The sequence below is a fragment of the Amblyraja radiata genome, chromosome 24 (genome assembly GCF_010909765.2).
Source record: "Amblyraja radiata isolate CabotCenter1 chromosome 24, sAmbRad1.1.pri, whole genome shotgun sequence".
Taxonomy (NCBI): Eukaryota; Metazoa; Chordata; class Chondrichthyes; order Rajiformes; family Rajidae; genus Amblyraja; species Amblyraja radiata.
The window spans coordinates 8670037-8694724 of record NC_045979.1 but is presented as its reverse complement, the minus strand read 5'-3'; the positions used below and the strand labels follow the sequence as shown (position 1 = coordinate 8694724).

Genomic DNA, 24688 nt, shown 5'->3' with positions numbered 1-24688 from the left:
CCTCATCTCCCGGCACCCCCTCCCCCCACCTCCTCTTCATGTGTGGGTGGGGGGGGAAGAGAGGAGCGTGGTGTGAAGGGTTGGGGGAAGGGGTGTGTGAGAGGGAGGAGGGGGGGGGGGGTGGTCGCAGCACCTCGCACTCTGCTCACCCCGCACCTTCAGCTTACGGTCTCACGCAGCCGTTCCCGATCCCACTCCGACTTCACTCAGAGGCTTCCCTTCAACATAACACGCTGCTCACGGACTCAGCCCCGCCTCCACAGCTTTATTCTCTGTGGGTGCCAGAAAGGGCGTTACCTTCATGGTGACTGACAGGCGAGAAGACCAATCTGCTGATCTCACGATTTTTTAAAACCTTCATAACTTTTCTACTATTTCACCGATCGGAACATAACTTGGTGGCTTGGAGCAGGAGAACGGTGAGTAAGGTGGCGAATAAATCCTAGCGATATAGGTTACCGTTTTTGCTCAAATTTAAAAACCCCGCAAATCGGAAGTGGTCGAGATTAGAGTTTTAGTAATAGTATAGATAGATATCTGGACACCCTGCATGCAGTTTTAAGTTGAGGAAACAAACTTAACATTGAAAAGCAAATAGAAAATCATGAGTGATTATTAAAGACAGGCTAGCTGTATGAATAAGTAAATGAGAGAAATAGAACAATAATTAAATATTTTACAGTAGTAGCATTGCTGAGACCCAGGTTTGAATCTGACTATGGGTGCTGTCCATACGGAGTTTGTACGCTCTCCCCGTAACCTGCGTGGGTTTTCTCCAGGTGCTCGAAAGACGTACAGGCTTGCAGGTTAATTAGCTTCGGTAAAATTGTAAATTGTCCCAAGTGTGTAGGGATCACTGGTCTGCCGAAGGACCTGTTTCCGCGCTGTATCTCTAAACTAAAAAAATCTAAAAATATGAAGTCTTGTTGCCACAGCACATAATTTAAAAGTTACTGTGAACTGTTCTCTTCCACAAACCAGTTTGTATAATTTAATACGATACAATAGAACTTCATTTATCCCAGGAGGGAAATCTGTCTTCGGTCACTTTCATAATGGGAAAACAAGAAAGACCAATTTTCAAATGCTATCTCTAGTTTTGAGACAACAATCTCTACTTTTGAGACGAAGGAATACTTTCATAAGACTGCCACTAGCTTTCAATTACTTGATTATGTACGTTAATTGTTCCTCTTATGGAGCTGGGCATCCAACACGCCCACCAACTTTGATTAAACAGGGACCATTACTTGTAAAAGACTGCAAAAGTTCCTAAATTTGCCTTCTATGCCAATCAAAACTCAAAATAGCAGATAGTCAACAACAATGGACTTAGATTATCATGGTTACTACTGACTTTTGTCACCCTTTGCGAAAATGTAAATGTGTGGAGATTGGAGATAATAAGTAAGTAACAAGTACACGATGGAGAAAATGGAAACACCGTTAGTGGGTAATGGCTTCTGAGGAAAGAAGCAATTAATATTTTGGGTCAATGATCATTTATCAGAACAAGATAAATTTAGAAATCAATATGTTGTCACAGAAAAGATGAAGGGGTGGAGTGAACAAAGAGAAACTGACTGATGCCAGCACAGTGTTTATTTACAATTGTATGTATTACTTTTGCAAACAGTAATGGGGTGATCTTTTATTGCAATTTTACAATTCAATTACTCGGGAATGTAATCCCATTAACCAAAGTTAAATAATACTTGTAAGAGTTGGATAAATAATGTAAAACATTACTGAACAAGATTCAATGAGGTACATTATGGTTGCAAATAAATAAAACACTGCAAACTCAAAACCACATTTCTGGACATCTGCAATGTCTCAGCAGATTTCAAAACCGTAGTCATGGTTAGAGGCCATTGGTATCATTAACAAGTATAAGGAATTGTTTAAAGCTTCTAAAATACCAGAATACTTTCATAAATACATTTTGAATACATTTTCAGACTGCTTCCTGTTAAGTACAGTAGTTTCAAATATACCTTAAGTTCCATTCCAGCTGTTATGATAAAAGGCACTGCAGTATTGTGATGTAAATAATTTCTGCACCATTTTGAAAAAAAAGTCAATACAGCAGCTTCAAAACGGACTTTGGAAAATTGGCTAACATGCAAATTAATGTTCACTTCATGCCAGATTTGGTATTTCTATAATTTTGCCACAATCCCTTATAATTATGTAGTTTTACAGCTATTGACACAGATTTGCAGCATCATCCTCCCTTTTGTTTAAAAGACAAAATCTACACATTATGCAGACAAAAGTACTTTTCATTTGCTTTTTGGTCTTAAATATTAATTTAATATATTTGCTTTGCATAGTTTTAATACTTGGTCGAGTGGCAATAACCTGGTATTTAGGAAGAGTGGGTTGGAATACTATAGGCCCAACATTGTCAAACTTACTACATGTCAATTCACTTTAGAAAAAAAAGCTCTTGGATGCTTGACTTTAACACTGTAATTGGAATGGCATTGTGCTTCATGAATGTGTGAGAACAAGTAAGTGTATCATTATGTTTGTGCATCTGTTCAATTTTATTTCCAAGTTGAAAATGGCTTCCTAGTATCTTTCTGCCGAATGCCTTTATTTAGAGGTGGTCCCAAACGAGGTTTCCCTTCACATTCCATACCTTCATTTTGTGCCAGCTCTTCATCGTATCTATGGGAAGAAGAGGATAACAATATCAAAAGGGGGCCAAAATGTAGTTGTTTATTCTAAAACCTTTCCCCAAGTTGTAAATATTTTTATTCACACAAATTCTGTTGAGCAAGCATAATGTTTGGCTATTACTGATCGTGTTACTTGTGCTAATCGCAATGTTGACTTACTGTATCAGCAGTCTGGGCAGCTTTTATTCTCAATACATTTAAATATCACTTAAATCAAATTAAACATTTACTTCCAACAATTTACAATTAGCAAAAAATCTGTGGATACTGAAATTATGGAACTCCAATGTTGAGTCTGGAGGATGTGATGTACATAGTGAGCAGTTTAGGGTCTGTCTATCAAACTTGAAATGCTTTAGAACAGTGGACAAAACCAAAGTTAACAGTCAGAATGAAATGGAAATTTAAGTCGCAAAGTGACTTAAATTTACAGAATATATGGAGATGGTCCGTAACCTAAAATGTTGCATCTTCTGCCTCCAATGTAGTGGAGGCCACATCATGAACAGCAAATATATGCTACTGAATTGGAAATTAAGGTGACATCTTTAAATTAAATTGCTGTATCTCCTGGAGCCCCCTGGATAGCAGAACCAGAATCTGCACCCCTTAATAATGATCAACATCTGTTCTGAACAAAAGTACTTGAGGTTCTCAAACCGCCACCATCTGATTGTGTTTAGGTTTTGCTATAACTCCATTTAGATCTTTAACCCAGCGAGCACTCGTTATCTGTTCTTTGATCTTTTGAGTAAAGGATTTCCACAATCTTTTGCAATAAAGTCTTATTTACGAACAATATATAACAAACTATCAATCAAATTAATCTCCTTTGCCATTGACTAATATTCATCAGCTTAAATCTTTTCTCTGCTGCATACAATTTCAGTTGAACATTTGATCTCCCAGACTGACTAATGCTAATTTTGTGAAGAGCTATGCTTCCCTGTCTCTCCACTTCCCAGAAAGTCATATTCATTTTGGCTAAGGTTGACACAAAATGCTGGAGTAACTCAGCGGGACAGACAGCATCTCTGGAGAGAAGGAATGGGTGACGTTTTAGCTCGAGACTGTTCTTCAGACTGATGTTCTTTCCTACACATTAATTTTGCTAATGCAGGCTGAACGTTTTAGTTTGGTTTAAAGATACGGCGCAGAAACAGGCCTTTCGGCCCACTGAGTCCGTGCTGACACGCATTCCCTGCAAAACCAACACTATCCTCCACACCAGGGACAATTTACAAATTTATCAAGCCAATTCGCCTACATACCTGTACATCTTTGGAGTGTGGTAGGAAACCAGAGTAGCTGGAGAAAATAACTTACAGGTCACATGGAGAACGTACAAACTCGAACCAGAAACGTCACCCATTCCTTCTATCCAGAGATGCTGCCTGTCCTGCTGAGTTACTCCAGCATTTTGTGTCTAACTCCATACAGACAGCACCCGTAGTCAGGATCAAACCCGGGTCTCTGGCGCTGCAACACTGTGCCACCCATGTTTGGAGAAAATCAAAAATGAAGTTAGGGGTTCTCAATATTACAAATGGATGCACAGTAAATTAAATTGTTTTGAAAAATATTTGATAATGTACAGAGGCTAAAACCCTCTCCCTTTTTATTAACTAAATGTACCTGTTGGTTAAACTGTACAGGTGTGCACAAAGTTAAGTGTCACCTCAAAGATTGGGCAATATAACATTCTTAATTATAAATTATCCTGGAGAACAAGGTTAATATCCAGAGCATATTAACCAGCAAATATCTTTAATAGCAGTTTGAAGAATATTTTGCATATGGATTTATACAGTAAGTATTGAGATAATAGAACCTGAGTTTCACTATTGTGGATAGACACAAAATGCTGGAGTAACTTATCAAGACAGGCAGCGTCTCTGGAGAGAAGGAATGGGTAATGTTTTGGGTTGAGACCCTTGTTCAGAGTGATGATTGAGTATGGAGTCTGCACAACCAGATAATAGATCTTTTAGATTTACAGAATTATATTACAATCAGGTGAAATAGAATGAAGGAACAAAACAAAAATAACCAGCAGATTGCTGCAGGTTAAAACCTTACAGGAGCTCATAGTATCCAAGTGCTTCCTTCGGTGGGCATCTGCTCCACTTGCAGTCTGGTAATTCACCATTTGGTACAACAATGTTTAAGGTGTCATTGATGAGGTTGTATTTCAGAATGCGATCATTGGCAGTGGTAGAAGAAAGTGAAGGTGAAGCGTTCACCTAGAATTCAGACCAACATGTTAAACGTAAGCGGAGATTTTAACAGCATACGGCAATTTTTAAACAGACATATTCAATCAAATAAAATGTGGCATTACCTCAATGAGCCAAGGTTTCAGTTTGTCATCGATGATGATGTCATAACCATAACATTCAAAGCAGTGCCGATCATTAATCATTACTGGCTGTAAAAATAACCAACTTGTCAAAACTGCACCATTTTAAATAAATAAATAGATACAGATAAAGTTGTATCTTTGTGATAGCCCTAGTTCAGATATAAAGTAATTGCTGTTAGTTCTTGCACCTATATTAATTCTCTAATCGGTGGGGTGACCTTTAGTTTTTAGCTTTAGACTAACTGGTTGATGATATTTAATACAGACAAACGTAAGATGTTACATTTTGGGAGCACTAACGTGCACAGAACCAACACAGTAAACGGTAGGGCTCTGGGGAGTATTGTAGATCAGAGGGATCTAGAAGTACAGGTACATAGTTTGTTGAAAGTGGCATCTCAGGTAGATAGGCTGGTCAAATGTTGGCACATTGGTCTTCATCAGTCGGAGCATTGAGTATAGAAGTTGGGAGGTCATGTTGTAGTTGTATAAGACGTTGGTGAAGCCGCATTTAGAGTGTTTTGTTGAGTTTTGGGCACCATGTTATAGGAAAGATGTTGTCAAGCTGGAAAGGATGCAGAGAAGATTTATGAGGATGTTGCCAGGTCTCAAGGGGCTGAGCTATAGGGAGAGGTTGAGCAGGCTAGGACTCTATTCCTTGGAGCGCAGGAGGATGAGAAGTGATCTTATAGAGGTGTACAAAATCATGAGAGGAATAGATAAGATAGGCGCACAGTCTCTTGCCCAGAGTAGGGGAATCGAGAACCAGAGAACATAGGTTTATGGTGAGGGGCGAAAGATTTAATAGAAACCCGAGGGGTAACCTTTTCACACAACGGAATGAGCTGCGGGGGGAGGTATTTGAGGCAGGGACTATTACAATGTTTAAGAAACATTTAATCAGGTATATGGATAAGACGGGTTTAGAGGGATATGGGCAGGCCGGTGGGATTAGTGTAGATGGGACATGTTAACCAGTGTGGGCAAGTTGGACCGAAGAGCCTGTTTCCACATTGTAAGCCCACACGATGTAAAGAGGGAACATGATATCTCCACACAGACAGCACCCGAGGTCAAGGTGGAACCTGGATCTCCGGCGCTGTAGTAACGGTTCTAACAGCTGCGTCACTGTGCCACCCTAGACGTTTGATAACAGTTTTGGACATACTCTTCATCCTGAGATGTGTTCTTCTAGGGAAGTCAATAGAGTAAATATTCTCCACTATCATGGTTATCCAAGTTTTTATTTCTGGTGCAGCAGCAAACTGACAAAGGAGGCAATGACAGCAATATAAAACAAATGACAGGCTCAATGGACAAATCCATGGGAGATCGTGCAGCCACTACACCACTTTATTATAACAGTATGCTTTAATTGCATCACACTGCTTACAATAGTGTAGGATCAAAAGATGGTAATAAGACTAATCTGCAAGTACATCGGGTCTAAATAAGATCTATCCCTGGCAGTGGTGCAAGGAAGATTTATCTCTGGGCAAGATAGAGCTTGGGGTCAATTATGAATGGAACAGAAACCACAGACTAGGCATCCTGCTGGATGAGGGTAGAGACCAAGTGATAGCAGTGCTGTCAAAAGGGTGCAGAGAGGTTGTGAAGGATAAAGATGTGTTACCAGAAGATGCAAGTTATGACATTGTCAAGATCAGTTTTAGCCCTGTAACAAGGGTGAAAAACTCTATGATGGAAATGAAATGTGCGTTTTCAAAAGTGATGAGCACTTATTTTGAAAGCAATAGCACTTTCAAGTATTTGTGAGGACCGCAGTTTGAAAATGGGTGCTAGGTTCAAGGTCAGACAGACATAGATTATTTTGGAAAGTGACAATAATGGCATATCATCAATGAGGGGGAAAGTACATGGAGCAGAAAAGAATGTTAATATCAGCAAACCTGAATCAAAAACAAAAATACTGAGCATATGCAGGTTGAATAACACCCATGAAAACAGATTCAAGATTTCAGATGTTGACAACCCATTGTTAAAAGAAGAAGTGGGGAAACCAGATGTTTTATGATGTTGATGAGAGGAATGTGAACCTCTAAATTCATATTTAGAACTCTACCTGACATTAATGGACTACAGTCTATCTTTCTACTGCTCTGACTCGCTCAAACCTGCCCACCTCTGAACATTCCGCATTCTGCTCACTTAGAACAAGTTTGACATTTATCAAATCCTCCTAAAAATGTTCATGTTATTGTAGTTTGATGAACTACCTGCCCACTTGAAGCAGAATATCAGTTTTTGGACATTTCATTCCCCTCTGTGCACATTGGCCACATCTAGACTTTCACTGACCTCAGTGCCCCAACGTTGGACAGCCTGCTTTTACCTCATCCTACATCCACAAGCACCACTACCCTAGCAAACCCAATATTTTATCCTTATCTTGCCCCATAGATCTTGTTTTATCCTATATTGACTGTCTTTTTCTTCTGTTCATTCTCTTTCCACCTACGTCTATGACCCTTCCAATGCCCTCCACCACTCTGACAGGTCCTAGTTTCATAATCCCAACAGGTGCATCTTTACCATGGCCATCAAATTCCACCATCTCATGCCAGGGTGATCGGAGCCGCATTCTACTCCCTCCACCACCATATTCATTTGGTAGAGGAACTAGCTGAACTAGTTCTTACATTGAACCACTCGTCCACAAATCTCAATCACTTTCTCTAGATCAAACCGTGAGAACTTGCATGGGCCCAGGCTGTCAATCTCAATATGGGACACATGGGACAGTTCTTGTTTCAGATCATTTCCAGTACCCTCCCTCAACTCTTCTTCCACTTCTACTCTGAACTGCTTTGACCTTGTGCGTTGTTCCAACAATGCCCAGTGCAAATTCCAGGAACAGCAACATCTATTCTGTCTGAACTAAGTGCACTCCTTGGGGCAACAGGATACCACTCATTTTTTGATTGTAAATGTCAATGTGTTCCATTTCTATTTGCAATTGTCTATTTTAAGATTTTTTTCACTGTTACTTGACAACTTTAGTCTCTACCATACTGCACAAGTGTTCTCTCTGTCCCTTCACCTTTCTGCATTTTAAAACAGGGTTGTTTTCTCACTTTTTCCACTTCCAATGAAGAGTTATTAAACCAAAACATCAACTGTTTATTCAGCATCTAGAAAAAGTTTGTCTTGTAACACCCATTGTCTTTCTTTTGAGTTGTTAATTTGAAGCAGTGTTTGCTCTGCCTTATGAAAGAGCCCCTCTCATTTCATAGAGAAGCAGGTAATTTACTCCAGTGCCCTAGTCTAATTTCATTCTTCAGCCAATATTACTGAAAGAGATTATTCTGTGTTTATAACATTACAGTTTACAGGAACGGTGCACGAAACAGTTATCACATGTCCTACTGTGGCAACTCTGTAGAATTCTTTGCCACAGAAGTCTGTGGAGGCAAAGTCAATGGATATTTTAAAGGCAGTGATAGATTCTTAATTAGCACGGGAGTAAAGGGTTATGGGGAGAAAGCAGGAGATTGGGGTTAGGAGGAAGAGATAGATCAATCATGATTGAATGGCTCAGTAGACTTGATGGGCCAAATGGCCTAATTAAACTCCTATCACTTATGACCTTAGCTCTATTTCAAAATTACCAAGTGGGTCTAAAGCATTTTGGAAACCCCCAAAGGAGCTCAAAAGACTTAATAATTGGTATTTTGAAAACTGCAGCTGAAGTGGTAGAGCATTTCTTGCAGGAGGTAGACACACAAGAGCATGCAATTGTTGGAATCTTGAGCAAAACTGCTGGAATAACTCCGCAGGACGAACAGCATCTATGGAGGGTTTTTCACACACTGAAGATGGTGGGAATATGAAATAAGCTGCCAGAGGAGGTAGGTACTAACAGCATTTTAAACACATTGGAACAGGTACATGTATAAGAAAGGATATCTAAGGAATATGGGCCAAATACGAGTAGGTGGGACTAGTGTAGATGGGCTATCTTGGTTGGCAGAGGCAAGGTGGGTGAAGGACCTGTTTCCATGCTGTACATTGAATGAAATTCCACCAGGAAACAACAAAAGCCGATTTACTTTGCTGTTTACTGGGATAGATGCATTGGAGGGAAAGGAATGCTTGCAGAATTGGATTCTGAGCAAAATGCTGGTATTTAACCAGCATCAGAATGAAACATTACAGTGATGCTGCTCAAAGGAGCAGAGAGTGCTCGATGAACCTTTGGAGAATGGATCCTGGTACACCGAGCAAAGTGCCATGGAATTCAGACCTATTTGAACTAAATAAATGTTTCTTAATTGCTGATTTTTTAAGATACAATGTTTTAGGAAATGTTATTTCCTAATTTGTGAATAAATCCCCAACAAAGAAACAAATATTTATATTTATCATTGATCGAAGGTCTAGACAATGAGGATATAAAGATGGCAGAGCTGATTCATGGCCTACACCTGAGGCTTTATTTTACATGCGGCATCTCAGATTTCCTAGATTTCAATCAAGAGATCTACAATACAAATAGTAGGATGCTTGATTATGTTACATATTAATGGTTGTATATTAACTCAACCAATATTTTTTTCATGTTTGTATAATCATATCTCTCAAAAACTATCAAAATCGTATGAGACAATATATTATTCAGGAGATTTCAAATAACTTTACTATGAATAAATTAAAAAAAATAAAACTGATATTGCTATGAACAACTGTGGCAATTAATTTGCACACAGCAAAGTGATAATCAACAAATGAATAAGTGGCATTAATTGAGAAAAGATGGTAATACACAGTTCCAGTAAAAACTCACTGTACTATATCGGAGCATTGGATCTTTCACACCCATCTGAAAGCCTTATATGATAAGCTGTAATCCTGCACAATTATTTGAATTGGATTCAGAATTGGTTTATTCATAAACACAGAGGGTTGTTGTGGAAGGAAGTTATTCTGGCAGGAGGTCTATGAACAGTGGAGCTCTGCTGTTTGTGATATATATAACTGGACTTAAATGTGGATGGGTTGATGAGTAAGTTTACTGACGACTCCAAAATTGGAGTCATTTCAGACAATGAGGAAGGCTGTCAGAAGATACAGTGGTATATCAATCAGCTGCAGAAATGGGTGGAGAAATAGCAGATGGAAGCCAAGAAAGTGTGAAGTGTTACACTTTGGGAGGGTGAATGTGAAGGGAAAGTATACCGTTAATGGCAAGACAGCTTTGATGTGCAGAGAGAGCAGCTTGGAGTTCTAGCTCATAACTCACTTAAAGTGGCAGCACAGGTAGATAGTTTGGTTAAAAAAGTGTATGGTACACTTGCTTTCATTACTAGGGGCATTGAATATAACAGTCAGGATGCAGATCTATAGGATTTTGATTAGGCCGCATTTGGAGTATTGTGTGCAGTTCTGTTTGCCCCATGAAAGGAAGGAGGTTTTGGAGAGGATGCAGAGGTGGTTTACCAGAATTCTGCCTGGATTAGAGGGTTACAGCTACAGGGAGAGATTGGATAGACTTGAATTGTTATCTGTAGGTCAGAGGTTGAGGGGAGACTAGATAAGAGTATATAAAATTATGAGAGGCATAGATAAGGTAGACAGTCAGAACCTTTATCCCTGATTGGAAATGTCCAACATAAGAGGACATAGCTATAAGGTGAGAATGGGAAAGCTTAATGGAGATACACAGGCCAATTTTTTGTTGTTGCGCAGACTAATAGGGGGCCAGGAACATATTGCCAAGGATGGTGGTGGAGGCAGATACGATTGTGGCGTCTAAGAGGCTTTTGGATAGGCACATGGAAGTCCAGGAAAGGGAGGAATATGGATCATGCACAGGCAGATGAGATCAGTTCAACTAGGTATCATGTTCAGCACAAACATTGTGGGCCGAAGGGCCCGTTCCTTGCCCCTAGTAATGAAGGCAAGTGTACCATACGCTTTTTTGACCACACTATCTACTTGTGCTGCCACTTTAAGTGAGCTATGAACTAGAACTCCATGAACTAGAACTAGTTGCTCTCTCTGCACATCAAAGCTGTCTTGCCATTAACGGTTTACTTTCCCGTCTATGTAATTAAACGGAAGCAATTTTTAAATCTTGCTCTCATGTTTGAAATGGGCTTTAAAATTGGTGTCAGAGATGACACTGCTTTCCTTCCTTGTAATTGTTGGAGTGGGCCTGTTTCAAGTGAAAGGAAAGTCTTACAAACATCGTACTCAAATGAGCAAATGCGCATTAATTGACAAAACACTATTCAAAATTACCTTCCCTGTTCCTAGAATCAATTTATATATTTTTCAAATTTTGCACAGAAGTCCCCACAATGTTGAGAGGTAGAGCTTAAAACAAAAACAAGGCATAAGAAACCACATATCCATTCAAAGAAAAATCTTTGCATGATGTACTTACTGCCACGGCTTTCAGTGAGTGAACAACAATCCAGTGAATGTCATCGAAGAGTTTATCAGTCACCTCCTTCCCCTGTGTGCTCTCCAGATACAGCCTCAGATTACTGACCGACCATTTCCCACCATGTACAGGATTATAATCACCCTGGAAATAGAACAACAGATGCATCCTCATAACATAATGGGAAATTGAAGAATGATGTGTTGTGAGATAAAGGGGTTGGGTAACTTTGGTCCTTGTTTAACAGATTTAGTCCTTAGCTGATATCGTCCTGGGCAGTGATGGGAGCAGTGCAACTTGCATCCCCACTCCCATGGCTGAAACGAGAAAGTATGAATTTCCACCCCTATTTAATTGAAGACCCAGTAAGTCCATTTTAATGATTCCACAATGATTTCAAAGGTTCTGAAAGGAACGTATAAAAAAAGTTATTATTGCAAGAGGTTTATACACTTCAATGATCAGTCTGTGACTTCTCCCTTTGTCCCTTTGTTTCAACCTGGATGAGGGCATCGATGTTCAGAATTGAACTTTCTTTTTGTTTTTCTTACCCCAGACTGACCCTTAGATACTGTACTTCAAAAGTTCCCTCGACTCAGAATTAAAATCAACTTCAGTCCTATGAATACATACATTTTTATCTGAATGACACACTCATTTTGAAAAACGCAGGGTGTTTAATGAACAGTACACTAGGACTATAAATCGGTTTCCTTAATGGAAGTTATGTTCTTTCAGTGACCACACTGCCTAGATTCACTTTACAAACAACTCCCAGAAGCTAATCAAATTATTCAATCATTCTGGCTACTACAAATACAGCCCAATTCAACCTGCTTTCATTTGGAAACCTCAGACCACCATGTGGCGTGATCTAGTTCTGCAGTGAAAGCATATCAACCCAGAATGTTTCTCTGTCTCCAGATTCTACCTGACCTGTCAACTGCTGCCAGCATTTCATTCCTGACTATTTATATTTAACCAATTTATCACTCAACATGCAGTAGCTAATTAACTTACCCCCAGTTTCTGTACGGACACATTTGTAAGATGAACAAACATGTTATCTAATTCACTGGTGCTTGGTGTGTACTTCATCGTACAAAATCGACAAAATCCAAGCCGATACCTGCAATGTAAAGGAAATTATAATGATTCATCCTCAAAGGAATGCACCCATATTTAAATTTCATTTGTCAGATTACAGCAACATTGCAGAGGTAACTTTTACATTAAAATCATCTTGTAATACAAGTACACTGAACATCATCCATCGTCCATATTAGCGGTGGGAGTGGGGGCGAGAATGACTTGCACAAAACTTCAGTGGGTGAATCTACTTTGAATTAAATTGGCATAAAGTTAAGGGAATGGTTAGGAAATGCATCAGCAGGTCATTGCTGATGAGTTCAGCAGAATGAGAAAGATGTTCATAAAGCCAATGCTGCACAGAAGTCTGACTCTAGCCTATAATGACTGACACGTCTACCAAACCACCAGCTGTCAACTCAACTGGTCTAGTTTCTAAGCAGACAGTGCTGATCTCTTGAAAAGAAACCAACATACATAATAAACCAAAAGAAGCATTTTTATTCCTCTCTGCCAAGCATAGATTTTCTGTTATTTTCACTAAACACTAATATTTAAGATTCTGACGTAAATGCAAATGTGTACATTTCTTGGATTATTTATTATTGGGGGAAAAGATGAACAGACTGAATAATTTAATTTTAGTTAGTATGATTAGATAATTATGATATCCTCACAGGGACATACTTGTACCTAAATTCTGTACAACTGTGATGAAACATAGAAACATGAAATCTTTCTTACTCACATGTAACACTTCAGCGGTCGATAGGAGGTCACTAACACATACAAACGTAGATCAAACTTCTTTCCACCAATCAGCAGTGGGTTGTCTATGTACAATGAAATGACATATGCCTCTTTCCCAGCAGGTGCTATAAATCTGAAAATTAATAAAGGATAAGACAACTTGAATTTGTTTTGATCACAGCTACATTAGAAAGAAATCAATGAGCAGGAAACACAACATTATGGCGAATGTGTATTTTGATAACTGAAGGGATATTTGCAGTTAGGCTCTCTGAAACTCTGTGCTGGGTCTGTAAATGTTCATGCTATGTATTAATAATTTTGACTTAATTTGCAGATGTTAACAAAATGGACTGTATGCTTAATAGTGAGCTAAAAAGTCTGTAAACTCCAGGAAGAGATGGAGAAAAAGTGGCTAATGGATGTCAATCTTGGTAGATATGAGGTAAGGCATTTGGGGAGATTAAATTACTACAAAAAAAACCCGATTTACAATAAATTGAAGGGTAATTAAAAACCTAAAATAACACAGACAAATGGTGATAGTCTTGCTGGGCTGTATGCAAAACATTTTATTTCACTGTACCTGGTACATGGGACAATAAAGAAACTATAACCATACCTTGCAATGCACATAGTAGAGTAGGTAAAAGTGCTATGTTTGTCTTTACAAGGTTTGCTCCTGCATCCAAGGTGCACGGCAGTTTTTATGAGCTTGGATAGTGAGCTACAATTATTGAACCATGATGTCAATTGCCCTCGCTCCCGTATCCTTGCACTCTCTTGGGTAAGCATCTGTTATCCTCAAAGGACAATAATATATTGTCATAGTGGCAATCGATTTTCTGTTCCAATACTATCAGATACTGCATAAAAATACTGCACTATGTGATAGAAATAAAGTGGAATCTGAATTCAAACTTTTTTCCAATCTGCTGAAAGGTGATCAGCCAAATTGTTAAATCGGTTTTCTCTCTGGATACACGTTCTGAGATGCCGAGTATGTTCAGCATTTTGTAGTTTTATTTCAGTTTCCCAGCATTAGTAGTATTTCACATTTTTTGTTGTAATTAGTTCCTAACATGTTTGCTGTGGTGTTATTTATCCCTGGTCTTCACTGACATCTTCAATCTGTCACTGGCCCAGGGTGTCGTCCCTACATGCCTCAAGACCACAACCATCGTGCCAGTGCCCAAACAGTCAGCTTCAGGGAGTCTCAATGACTTCCGCCCAGTGGCACTCACCCCCATCATCGCGAAGTGCTTCGAGAGATTGATCCTGGCTCACCTCAAATCCAGCCTCCCTACCACACTGGACCCCCATCAGTTTGCCTATCGGCCCAACAGGTCAACAGAGGATGCCATATCAGCGGCTCTTAACTCTGCCCTGACCCACCTGGACAATAACAACTCCTACATCAGGTTGTTATTCATTGACTTCAGCTCTGCATTTAATACTGTCAATCCCGCCAGTCTGATCACCAAACTCAGCGGACTTGGCATCAACACCTCCCTCTGCAACTGGACACTGGATTTCCTCACTAACAGACCCCAGTCTGTTAGGATTAACAACCTCACCTCCTCCACTCTGACACTGAACACCGGCGTGCCACAGGGCTGTGTGCTCAGCCCTCTCCTCTACTCCCTCTTCACCCACGACTGCGTCCCTATGCATGGCTCCAACTCCATCATAAAATTCGCTGACACACCACGGTGGTAGGACTGATCAGTGACAACAACGAATCAGCCTACAGGGAGGAGGTCCAGCACCTGGCAGCTTTGTGTACCAACAACAACCTTGTCCTCACCACACAGAAGACGAAGGAAATCATTGTGGACTACCGGAAGGCCAGAGGCGGCAGACACACCCCCATCCACATAAATGGGACTGAGGTGGAGTGCGTCTCCAACTTCAAATTCCTTGGAGTACACATCTCTGAGGATCTGTCCTGGTCCCACAACACCGCCAAACTGATTAAAAAGGCGCAGCAGCGCCTCTACTTTCTGAGGAGGCTTAAGAAAGCTCACCTGTCCTCTCAGATCCTGTCCAACTTCTACCGCTGTACCATAGAAAGCATCCTGACCACCTGCTTCACGGTGTGGTACAGCGGCTGCACCACAGCTGACAGGAAGGCACTGCAACGGGTGGTGAAACCCACCCATCACATCATCGGTGCCCCGCTCCCTGCCATGGCTGTCCTTCACCGCACACGGTGTCTGAGACGGGCTGGCAAAATCATTAAGGACCCCTCACACCCCAACCATGGACTGTTTGCCCTCCTCCCATCACGGAGGCGGTACAGGAGCCTCAGGTCTCGCACCAGCAGGCTAAGGAACAGCTTCTTCCTCAACACCATTACCCTGCTGAACTCACAGGCCCGGCCATAGCCCCCCCCTTCTCATCAGTATTATTTATAATTTATATAATTTATAGTTAAGCTCTTATTCACCAGAATATAGCACATGTCAATCTTTTGCACCTTAACAACTATCTGTATATATGTATATGCCTATGCACGCACACCAATATATCCTCATTTGTATATATATTGTCTTAATCAGCACTTTACTACTTTGCACTCTGGTTAGATGCAAAACTGCATTTTGTTGTACCTGTACTTGTACTATGTTCAATGACAATAAAGTTGAATCTAATCTAATTTCGGGTGCCATGAAAAGTAGCAACAAGCCAAAATGCAGTCATTCTTACGTAGTTGTCCTACTGTCTCGTGACCACTTCTTGATCTGAGAAAGTTTATTGATGAGGAAAATTCCTTTTCCCTGAGCTTTTCCACATGGTTTCATTATCCAAGTACTAGTTGGGTTCTTTCGAAACTCCTCAACAAACAAATTGTAATCGCCAGGCAGCATGAATGTAACTGGGATAAAATCTGAAAAATAATGATATCTCATTGTCAATATAGTCCTTTGCTGTTAATCTTAAGACAGTCAATTTGGACTACACCTCTTTAAAATAACTAAACTTACAATAAAAACCATGATGATTTCCATTCAGTTAGAATTGTACTGTTGACATTAGAGTGTAGATTACATGAGAGCTATTGTGTATAATTTCTGCCAACACTGAGCTCAAATTTATACCACTTTAATGCACTTAAATATTTCTTCATAAATTATTTTAAAATGATTTCCATGCAGATGAGAGAAAATTATGTTTCGGGTATCCTTGCTGCATCAATGAAGACGAAACAAAGGGAAAGTTTTCCATTCTTGAAATTTCAAGATCTCGCTTATATTGAAAGAATGTGCAAAAGATGCACAGAGAATTTGACTAAATTGGTTTGTTCAAAAACAGTAAGTAGTAGTACATAGAACATAAAACATAGAAGAGCACAGCACAGGAACAGGCCCTTTGGCCTCTCATGACTATGCTGAACATGATGCCATATTACATATGGGGAGAATTCATCGACCCCTGACTGTTCAAGTGTCTTTCTAAATGACGTTTAAACACTGCTATATCTGCTTCCTCCACCTCCCTTGGCAGCATGTTTCAGGCACTTACCACTGTTGTTCTTGCAAATCTCAGTTGAAATTTCCTCCTCTCACCTTAAACCTCTGCAATACCGGAAAAAAATGCCCTGGCTATCTCACTTATTTACACCATTCATAATTTTATATGCTCTTGGGGGGGGGTCACCTTATGGCTAATACACTCCAACCCAGGCAACATCCTTGCACATCTATTTTAGCCCTCCTAATTTCTTGCTTTTCTTTCATGTTTCCCTTTATCTTTCTCAAGGGCCTTGTCTGATTTTAGTGCCGTGAACTTTATATATGTTTCTTTTTTTTTGACTAAACTTAACAAACATCTTGGCATCCAAAGTTCCCAAACTTCGCCATTCTTATCCATTATCCTCACAGAAGTTTTGTTGGTCCTGAACTTTAATCAAACTGGCCTTTAAAAGACTCCTACATGTGAGATACAGATTTACCCTCAAACAACCATGCCCAATCAATTTTCTCAGTTCCTGCAAACTAATGTCATTTGCTTTCCCTCAGTTTAGCACTTTTGTTTGACGAGCACTAGTCATACCTTATCCACGACAATCTTATAACCTAAGGAATTATGATTACTGTTTCCCCTTTCTGTCCTGGGCCTCCTCCATCTAGGTACCTGCCACTTAAGGAGTAGCAGTTAATACAGAGGTTAAAATCATCAACTACAATGACCCTGTTGTTTTCACATCTTTCCTTGATTTTTCTGTAAATGTATTCCTCTGATTCCAATGGCTATTGGGAGACCTGTGGTATAATTGCATCACCCAATACCAATAAGTCCCACAATCACAACTGTAGAAGACCTGCTTTTTGAATTTATTACATAATTCTCTGAATTCTTTATGCATATTTCTTCTAACTTATGACAGGAAAATTTGAATGCTTAAACAATCTAGATTTCAAAACTAAAGCTGGAAAACCACAGTGCACCAGACTTATTTTATCTTGAATCTCACACTACAGATTCACTGGCTCTGCTAGTGGCACAAGTACCAAAAATATATTACAATATGTTTCACATTTCTTTGACTGCTACGTGCTGGTTGTAACTGCCAGGGTTACGATAGTTATTAATTATATTTCTAAAATAGCATTGTACTTCCCACCTTATGATCTATGTAAAGTTATTTTATGTTCCCCTAGCGTTTTCTTTTTTGCCAATCCATAAGAACCAAAATATGAATCAAACCTGCTTCCAAATATGTGTCAAAAAACAAACAGCTGTAAGAACTCAGTAGGCCAAGCAGCATTTGTGTAGTCAAGAGGACGGTCAATGTTTGGGGTCAAAACCCTACATTAGTCCTGATGCAGGGTCTCGACCCCAAACATCAACAAAGTCTTGATACAGGGCCTCAACCCCAAATATTGTACTTTGAACATCCGTTCAACAACAAACGTTGAACATCCTCAACTCTGCGGATGCTGTTTGACCCACTGAATTATTTCAGAAGTTTGTTTTCCGATATAGATTCCAGCAAGTGCAGTCTCTTGAGTTCCCAGTCTGTGTGACTGCATATCACACCAAGTCATCATGCAACTCCACATCTGAAAATGTTGATAGATGTTTAAAGCTGTCTCAAAAAAATCTAGAATTAGATTTCTGGATAACGATGTATAGAGTAAAAATAAGTTTCAATAGAGATTTTCATCAGCATGCATCAGAACAAGGATGTACATTTCTCATCAGTCTGCATTTTTCAGTATAGTCTTCTTCTGCAGACAAAACTTGATTTGTTCACAACAACAAAGACCAAGTAAAATTCAAGAATGATCCAGACTCTGAGAAATCAAAGAACACTATGCTCCTAGCCCTTAATATTTCTGCCAACTATGGACAGGAACACAGCTCGTTTGTAAAATAACATTTTATTTCATCCACATAGCTGTGATAGTCTTAAATAATAATAGTATTATTAAAAGTAATAATAATCTGTTAAGCAACATTTCAAAATAATCAGTATTTCATTCAGTAGTTCTTAATAATTTTATCAGTGAATAAATCTGGAGGTTGTTCCCTTGCGATTTGCTTACTTTCTCGACCACAAGCATTAATGTTGGTTCACAAGCAGTACTAACAACATTTATGCAAGACAATGGATTTGTAAGGTAGCTGAGTGTATATATACGACATTATAATAAAATAAAACTAAAATTAATTCCATAGAAAGTTAGCCCCTATTTCGAACTAGTTTCACTTTAAGTCAGAAAGGTCTTTGTTCAGAAACTTGACAAAAAAAATTCTAGGCTGATCCTTCGGTATGAAAGGTGCTGCTTTGTAATAATTTTTGTTAAGAGTGTTGTGTATAAAATGAGAATGACACAAAGGGCACATCTGCCTTTTAAGATAATTTAAGAAGATAGCATGGCAGTACTTTGACAAAAAGTAGCAGTGTTATTCTTTGCATCCTGCCCAATATACATCCCTCATTCAAATAACCTATACTATTTAACCATTCTTTAACATTCTATTATTTGTGGCAGTTGCCAGCTGAATTTCTAACATTACAGCATCACTGAACTTCATTGGCTGAAAAATTATTTGGGATAGCCGTAGCCACAAAAGTCACCATTAAATGCATAATTTATTTTATTTATAAGTAAGAATTGTTCCCCAAAGCCTTTGACCGACTCCTTTATCAGTGTTAAGATCTCTTCATTTACCTAAATGAACATATTTGCCATTTTCATCCTTCTCCACAAGTGGGCTTGCTTCCCTCTCTAACTCTCGACGATAGCGCTTGATATTCTTTACCATCAGATCCTTCCGTGTCAGTTCATAATGGTTTGGAAAATGATTCGCAATTTGGTCATCGTTCAGACGGTAGCCATTTTCAATGCTGAAAACATTTCGAATTGTCTGTACACTCATCCTATGAGAATAAATGTCCAATAGTGACCACAACATTAGTTTTAAATGTACAATTTGCAAACATTTAAATACCTAAACTCTCATTTTGTAGTAAAAAAAAATTTCCTTTCCCATTCCTGTTACTTTCATCTCACTCGATCACACTTGATTTCTAGGTTGGATAATTTTACTTTCAGAATTCTCGCACAATAAAAAAAGAAGCGTTCAGCTTATTAATGCTGACTCCCCAACCTATTCCATCAGTCCCAATCCACATTTATTTCCAAGTAACCTGTATTTTTCTCACATATCTATCAATTCCCCTTTCTTGCTAAGGTACAATTTAAAGTAATCAGTTAATTTACAAACCAGCACATATTTGATGGAAAACCAGAGAGTCCATGAGAAACCACACTGCCACTTACAAAGCGTGCAAACTCCATACAGACAGCAAAAGAGATCACGATTGATTTACAAGTCCTTAAGAGTTATCTGGACTGAGCTGGACAACAAGTCTCCACCAGGGCTTTGTTGCGGCCACTTCATGATGCTTCTTGAAGAAAATTAAGTCAATGAAGTCTGAAGCATTCTAGTTGGGAAAGGTCAATTACATCACAACATAACTAGCCAACCTATGTTGGTGGTGAGTGGGTTCCTGCAAGTCTGGCAGCAGGAAGATTTTTGCCAGTTGTTGCCAAGGCCAATTGGTGATAAATCCTGGAAAAACTCAGTAAGTCAAACAGCATCTGTGGAGGCAAAAAGTTTAAGTCGATGATTTGGATCGACACAATCCTGATGCAGGATCTCGACTCGAAACATACACTTAAATGTTTTGCCTCCACAGATGCTGCTTGACTCAATGAGTTTTTCCAGTGATCTGGATTTTGTCCCACATTCCAGCATCTGCAGTCTCTTGATTTGATGATAAATCTTGCAGCCTCCATGCAAGCACACAGTGATTAAGCGACACAGATTATTGGGGTGCCCGAAGCAGACAAATTTGGCAAGTAGGGAATATAAAATAGCTCCCCACCTGTCGATGCTTTCTTCATGTGGAAGAATCCACTCGCTGAACTGTCCGGAACTATGGTCTTTACAAAATTAGATGTATTTCACACAAGTATATTATGAAATATGGAAAGAGAAACCCGATGCTTTCAAACAATCAAATGTCCCTCTGGGCTTTGTACAAAAGCAACCTTATGGCATGGAGCCATTTCAGCCTACCAATGTCAAGATGTTTAAAAGGAGTCTAGATATTATATGGTTTACAACTGCTCTGTTCCGTCCGTCTAGACATTTTAATCCCCTCTCCCTTTCAGATACTGGCCTTTCTGTCCTGGGCCGTCTCTGCTGTCAGAGTGAGGCCCAACACAAATTGGAGGAACAGCATCTCATATTTCACATTCCTGCTATCCAGATATGCTGCCTGGTCACATTGAGTTACTTCAGCATTTTGTGTCTATAAAGAATGCAATATTGAAGCTACAGATAGTAGTGGATAAATTACATGAAACACAATTGAGGAAATGAATTTGATACAGAAGAATACAATTTTAAAGAAAATAATTACGTTAGTTCATTTAATATTGTCATGTGTACCGAGTAAAAAGATGTTTTGTTGCATACTATTCAGTCAGTGAAAAAGTTATACATGATTCAAGCCATTCAGTGTACAAATATAGGATAAACGAAGGGAATAAGGAAAATATGTAATTTCCTCTTCTCCTTGGGGTTTGCCTTGAGGAGGACTTGCTTCCATGCTGCTTCAGAGAGTTCTGAGGTGGTGGATGAATCCTATGTGGTAACTATAAACTCTTCCACAGATGGGTCAGGACATGCCTAATGGGTCAGGCAGGTGAGCAGTTTGTGAGGCACTGCACTCCCTTCCTCTCTGCCAACCTTCTTCCCCTTCTACAATCAGCCCGAAGAAGGTCCTAAACTGAATATCCATGTTCTCCAGAGAAGCTGCCTGACCCCCTGATTTACTCCAGCACTTTGTGTCTTCTTTTGCAAATCAGCATCTGCAGTTTCGTGTTTCTAAGAATTTCATTGTTCTATTATTGGTGACCATGGCAATTAAACAATCTGACTCGCAATTTGTTCAAGGAGGTATTCAGAATGTCCTTGAATTTTTTTTCTGTACATCTGGTAATTCCTTGGAATAGTTTTTTTTAGCATTGTCATGGAAAGTGTAAAAGCATATATATTAATATATATTAACTGGCTGGACTGATTAAGACATGAGAATAGAAAGTCTCTCCGTTAGATGGTTCAAATTGTACAAATCAGGGCTGTATCAAACGGGACCATAGTATTTATATACAAATAAGTGCAAACTAGAATAATAAAGGAACAGCACAGTACATTTGGGTATTGATAAGTTGAAAATAGAGGTTTTTACTGTTGACCCAGCACAGATGAGTATCTAGAAGACTTAGGTAGCATGTGTATGTGTGCTTTAATCACAGCTCACAGCCTCTCCAAATATGGAAGTAACTCTTGATGCAATAATACGAGAAAGGTTTAGACAACTTCCTCCTACAGATAGACAAGCATTCAAAATATATTGAGATAAAGTAAGTGCTTTATTAGCTAACTGTAAAGGCACTGTAGGCCAACCCTGATCCATTTTTGTGAAATTTGATTTTTCCAATAATTAGATAAGGATCTTCAATTTTGATCATTCCAAATTCTAATAGTTTGTGAAACTAAATAGGATGAAATATCATGTGTGCTTATCATCCATTGGAAAAGCTATATGTAGGCACCAAATAAGTGTGTCATACAAGGCATCAACTTGCAAGTTTCTGTTGGGCTACAAAATGGCACCTTTCTCCATAACATAGTCCTGCATAAATGCTGACGCACAAACGACTGGGTTCAGGTTGAATCAGGTTCAGCCAAATCTGGGGTGAAAGATGAAAGAAAGGCAGTGGAAAGAACCAAAGCTTCTCTAATCTCGTTCAATGGGTTCTGTAATGGCTGATGAAGGCAATTTGGGATCAACAGTCACTGTCATGGGTTGAACAAGGGCTGGTTGACAAGACAGGCGGACAGGAGCGTGGGAGATGGTGTGCTCCTTCCTCCATTTTCATTCAATAAAACAACTCAACATTCTCTGTACCACCCTGGAATCAAACATTACCACACATACTACAAAGGAAAGAGAATCATAAAGGTTGAATGAAATATCTGTTTAATCTTCTAGGCACTACATCAAAATAAAATAAAATCCCAATAAATTAGTTAAATCAGTAAATACATAAACATTGCTAAACTAATTTAACTTTTTTTATGTGCAAATATAGTGCATTATGGGTCAATAGATGTGACAACATTGCATTATGTTTTTTGAGTAATAGAGTTATACAGCACAGAAATAGCCCCCCCCCCAACTCACCAAGTTAAAGCTGACTATCAAGTGCCCTTCTATACTAACCCCATTTTACCACACTTGGTCCATAGCCTTCAAAGGCTTTGAGATTCAAATGCTCCTCGAGATACTACTTAATGTTGTGAGAATACCTGCCTCTGCGATCCACTTAGGCTGTGTCTTCCATTTTCCAGTCACCCACAGGGTGAAAAAAATCTTCCCTAGATCACTCTTGGACCTCTTACCTCTTATTCTAAAACAATACCCTCTAAATATACACCAAGGCTGCCACCTTTAGTGATCTATAAACTCTGTTTCTCAATACTCCCTGGCCAATTGTTATTTCTTTAAAAAAAAAATCTATTGAATAAATCAGAAAGCTTCTGCCACCAACAAAGCCATGCTGGCTATCCATGATCAATTCCTGCCTTTCTAATTGTAGATTAATATTGTCCCTCTATTGTTCTTTTTACCAATAACTTCCCTACTATTGAAATCAAAACACACTGGCCTGTAATTACTAGATTAACCTTGAATAAAGGCAACACATTTGTTATCATCTAATCATCCAGCACCTCATCTAGCCAACAAAAACTTAAAAAAATCTCCAGAGATCTTCTACTTTGTCTTCCACAGCAGCCTGGGAGGGAAACATCCGCCTTTATGTTTCCTTATTAATGTTAATATGGCCTAGATTATACTCATCTCCCTTTTTGAAATATGTAAATACAATGACTCATGCATACACATGAGAACATTTCACCCTTATGGTCTGATTACATTGCCTCTTACACTTTCCCTAGTTCCCTTCTTCCTTTTAAATATCTCAAGATTTTCCTTAGTCGTATCTACCAGTGATATTTCACAGTGTCTCTTTATTCTCGTTTTTTTTTTACTGTTTGTATGTGCATTTTAAACGAAACCAGACAATTTTTAGAGCTTCCAATGTTTCTCTCATGTGTTGGAAGGAACGGCAGATGCTGGTTTAAACCGAAGATAAGACACAAAAAGCTGAATTAACTCAGCGGGACAGGCAGCATTTCTGGAGAGAAGGAATGAATGGGTGACGTTTCGTGTCGAGACCCTTCTTCATGTTTCCCTCGTGTTAATCAATACATTCTGTACGTTACTATCCCCAGGATGAAGAACCTCTGGAAATGCATACATTGCAGGGGAGGGTGGTATCTGTGAAAGAACTCAGACCTCACTTAGCATGCAGAGATATGAGTATCCATGTGTTCCTCCCGTGGTCCAAGCGTCAGTTTAGCAAGACGCAAGCTTAAAAACATTAAGTACTAAAATAAATAAACTGCAATAAACCACGACTTCACAATGCTTCACTCACCAATAGAAGTTCCAGTCCTCTTCAGTAGATGTCTGAATCCAGCCCCTCTTCTCAAAATTATTTACAAGCACTGATTTCTCGATGTCTGTCGCCCACTTTACTTTCCCGGCCATAACTTCAAGGTGAAGATGTGAATGAATCAATCAATGAAGAACAACACGCTGTAAAGCATGGGAGCAGACAGTTTGACAATCCACCCACTGGCTCAACCTCCACGGCCTGACGCAGCGGGCGCCAATTGCGGCTTCGAGGGACTTGGTGCGCATGTGCGATCGAATGGACTTATGGGAATTGTAGTTCCACA

The 24688-nt window shown here is 39.3% G+C and overlaps 1 protein-coding gene across 1 annotated transcript; it reads right to left on the bottom strand.

The window, feature by feature from the left end:
* Positions 1-1584: 1584 nt before the first annotated feature.
* LOC116986743 (probable tubulin polyglutamylase TTLL1) lies at positions 1585-24652 on the bottom strand. The gene is made up of 9 exons (XM_033042363.1): positions 24385-24652; positions 19477-19685; positions 16004-16184; positions 13293-13427; positions 12476-12584; positions 11456-11599; positions 5029-5115; positions 4767-4930; positions 1585-2676 (listed from the first exon to the last, which is right to left on the bottom strand). Exons 1-9 carry the CDS (start codon positions 24495-24497, stop codon positions 2553-2555), a joined length of 1266 nt encoding a protein of 421 aa, XP_032898254.1. The 5' UTR covers positions 24498-24652; the 3' UTR covers positions 1585-2552.
* Positions 24653-24688: the final 36 nt, after the last annotated feature.

What these genes read in the sequence shown, in the direction of transcription:
- LOC116986743 (XM_033042363.1), bottom strand. Translation starts at nt 24,497, where the DNA reads ATGGCCGGGAAAGTAAAGTGGGCGACAGACATCGAGAAATCAGTGCTT. An exon ending in CGAGACAGTAGGACAACTAC is followed by an intron (nt 13,428 to 16,003) that starts GTAAGAATGACT and finishes ATTAATTTTCAG; the next exon opens with ATTTATAGCACCTGCTGGGA. An exon ending in CGACCGCTGAAGTGTTACAT is followed by an intron (nt 12,585 to 13,292) that starts GTGAGTAAGAAA and finishes TTTACATTGCAG; the next exon opens with GTATCGGCTTGGATTTTGTC.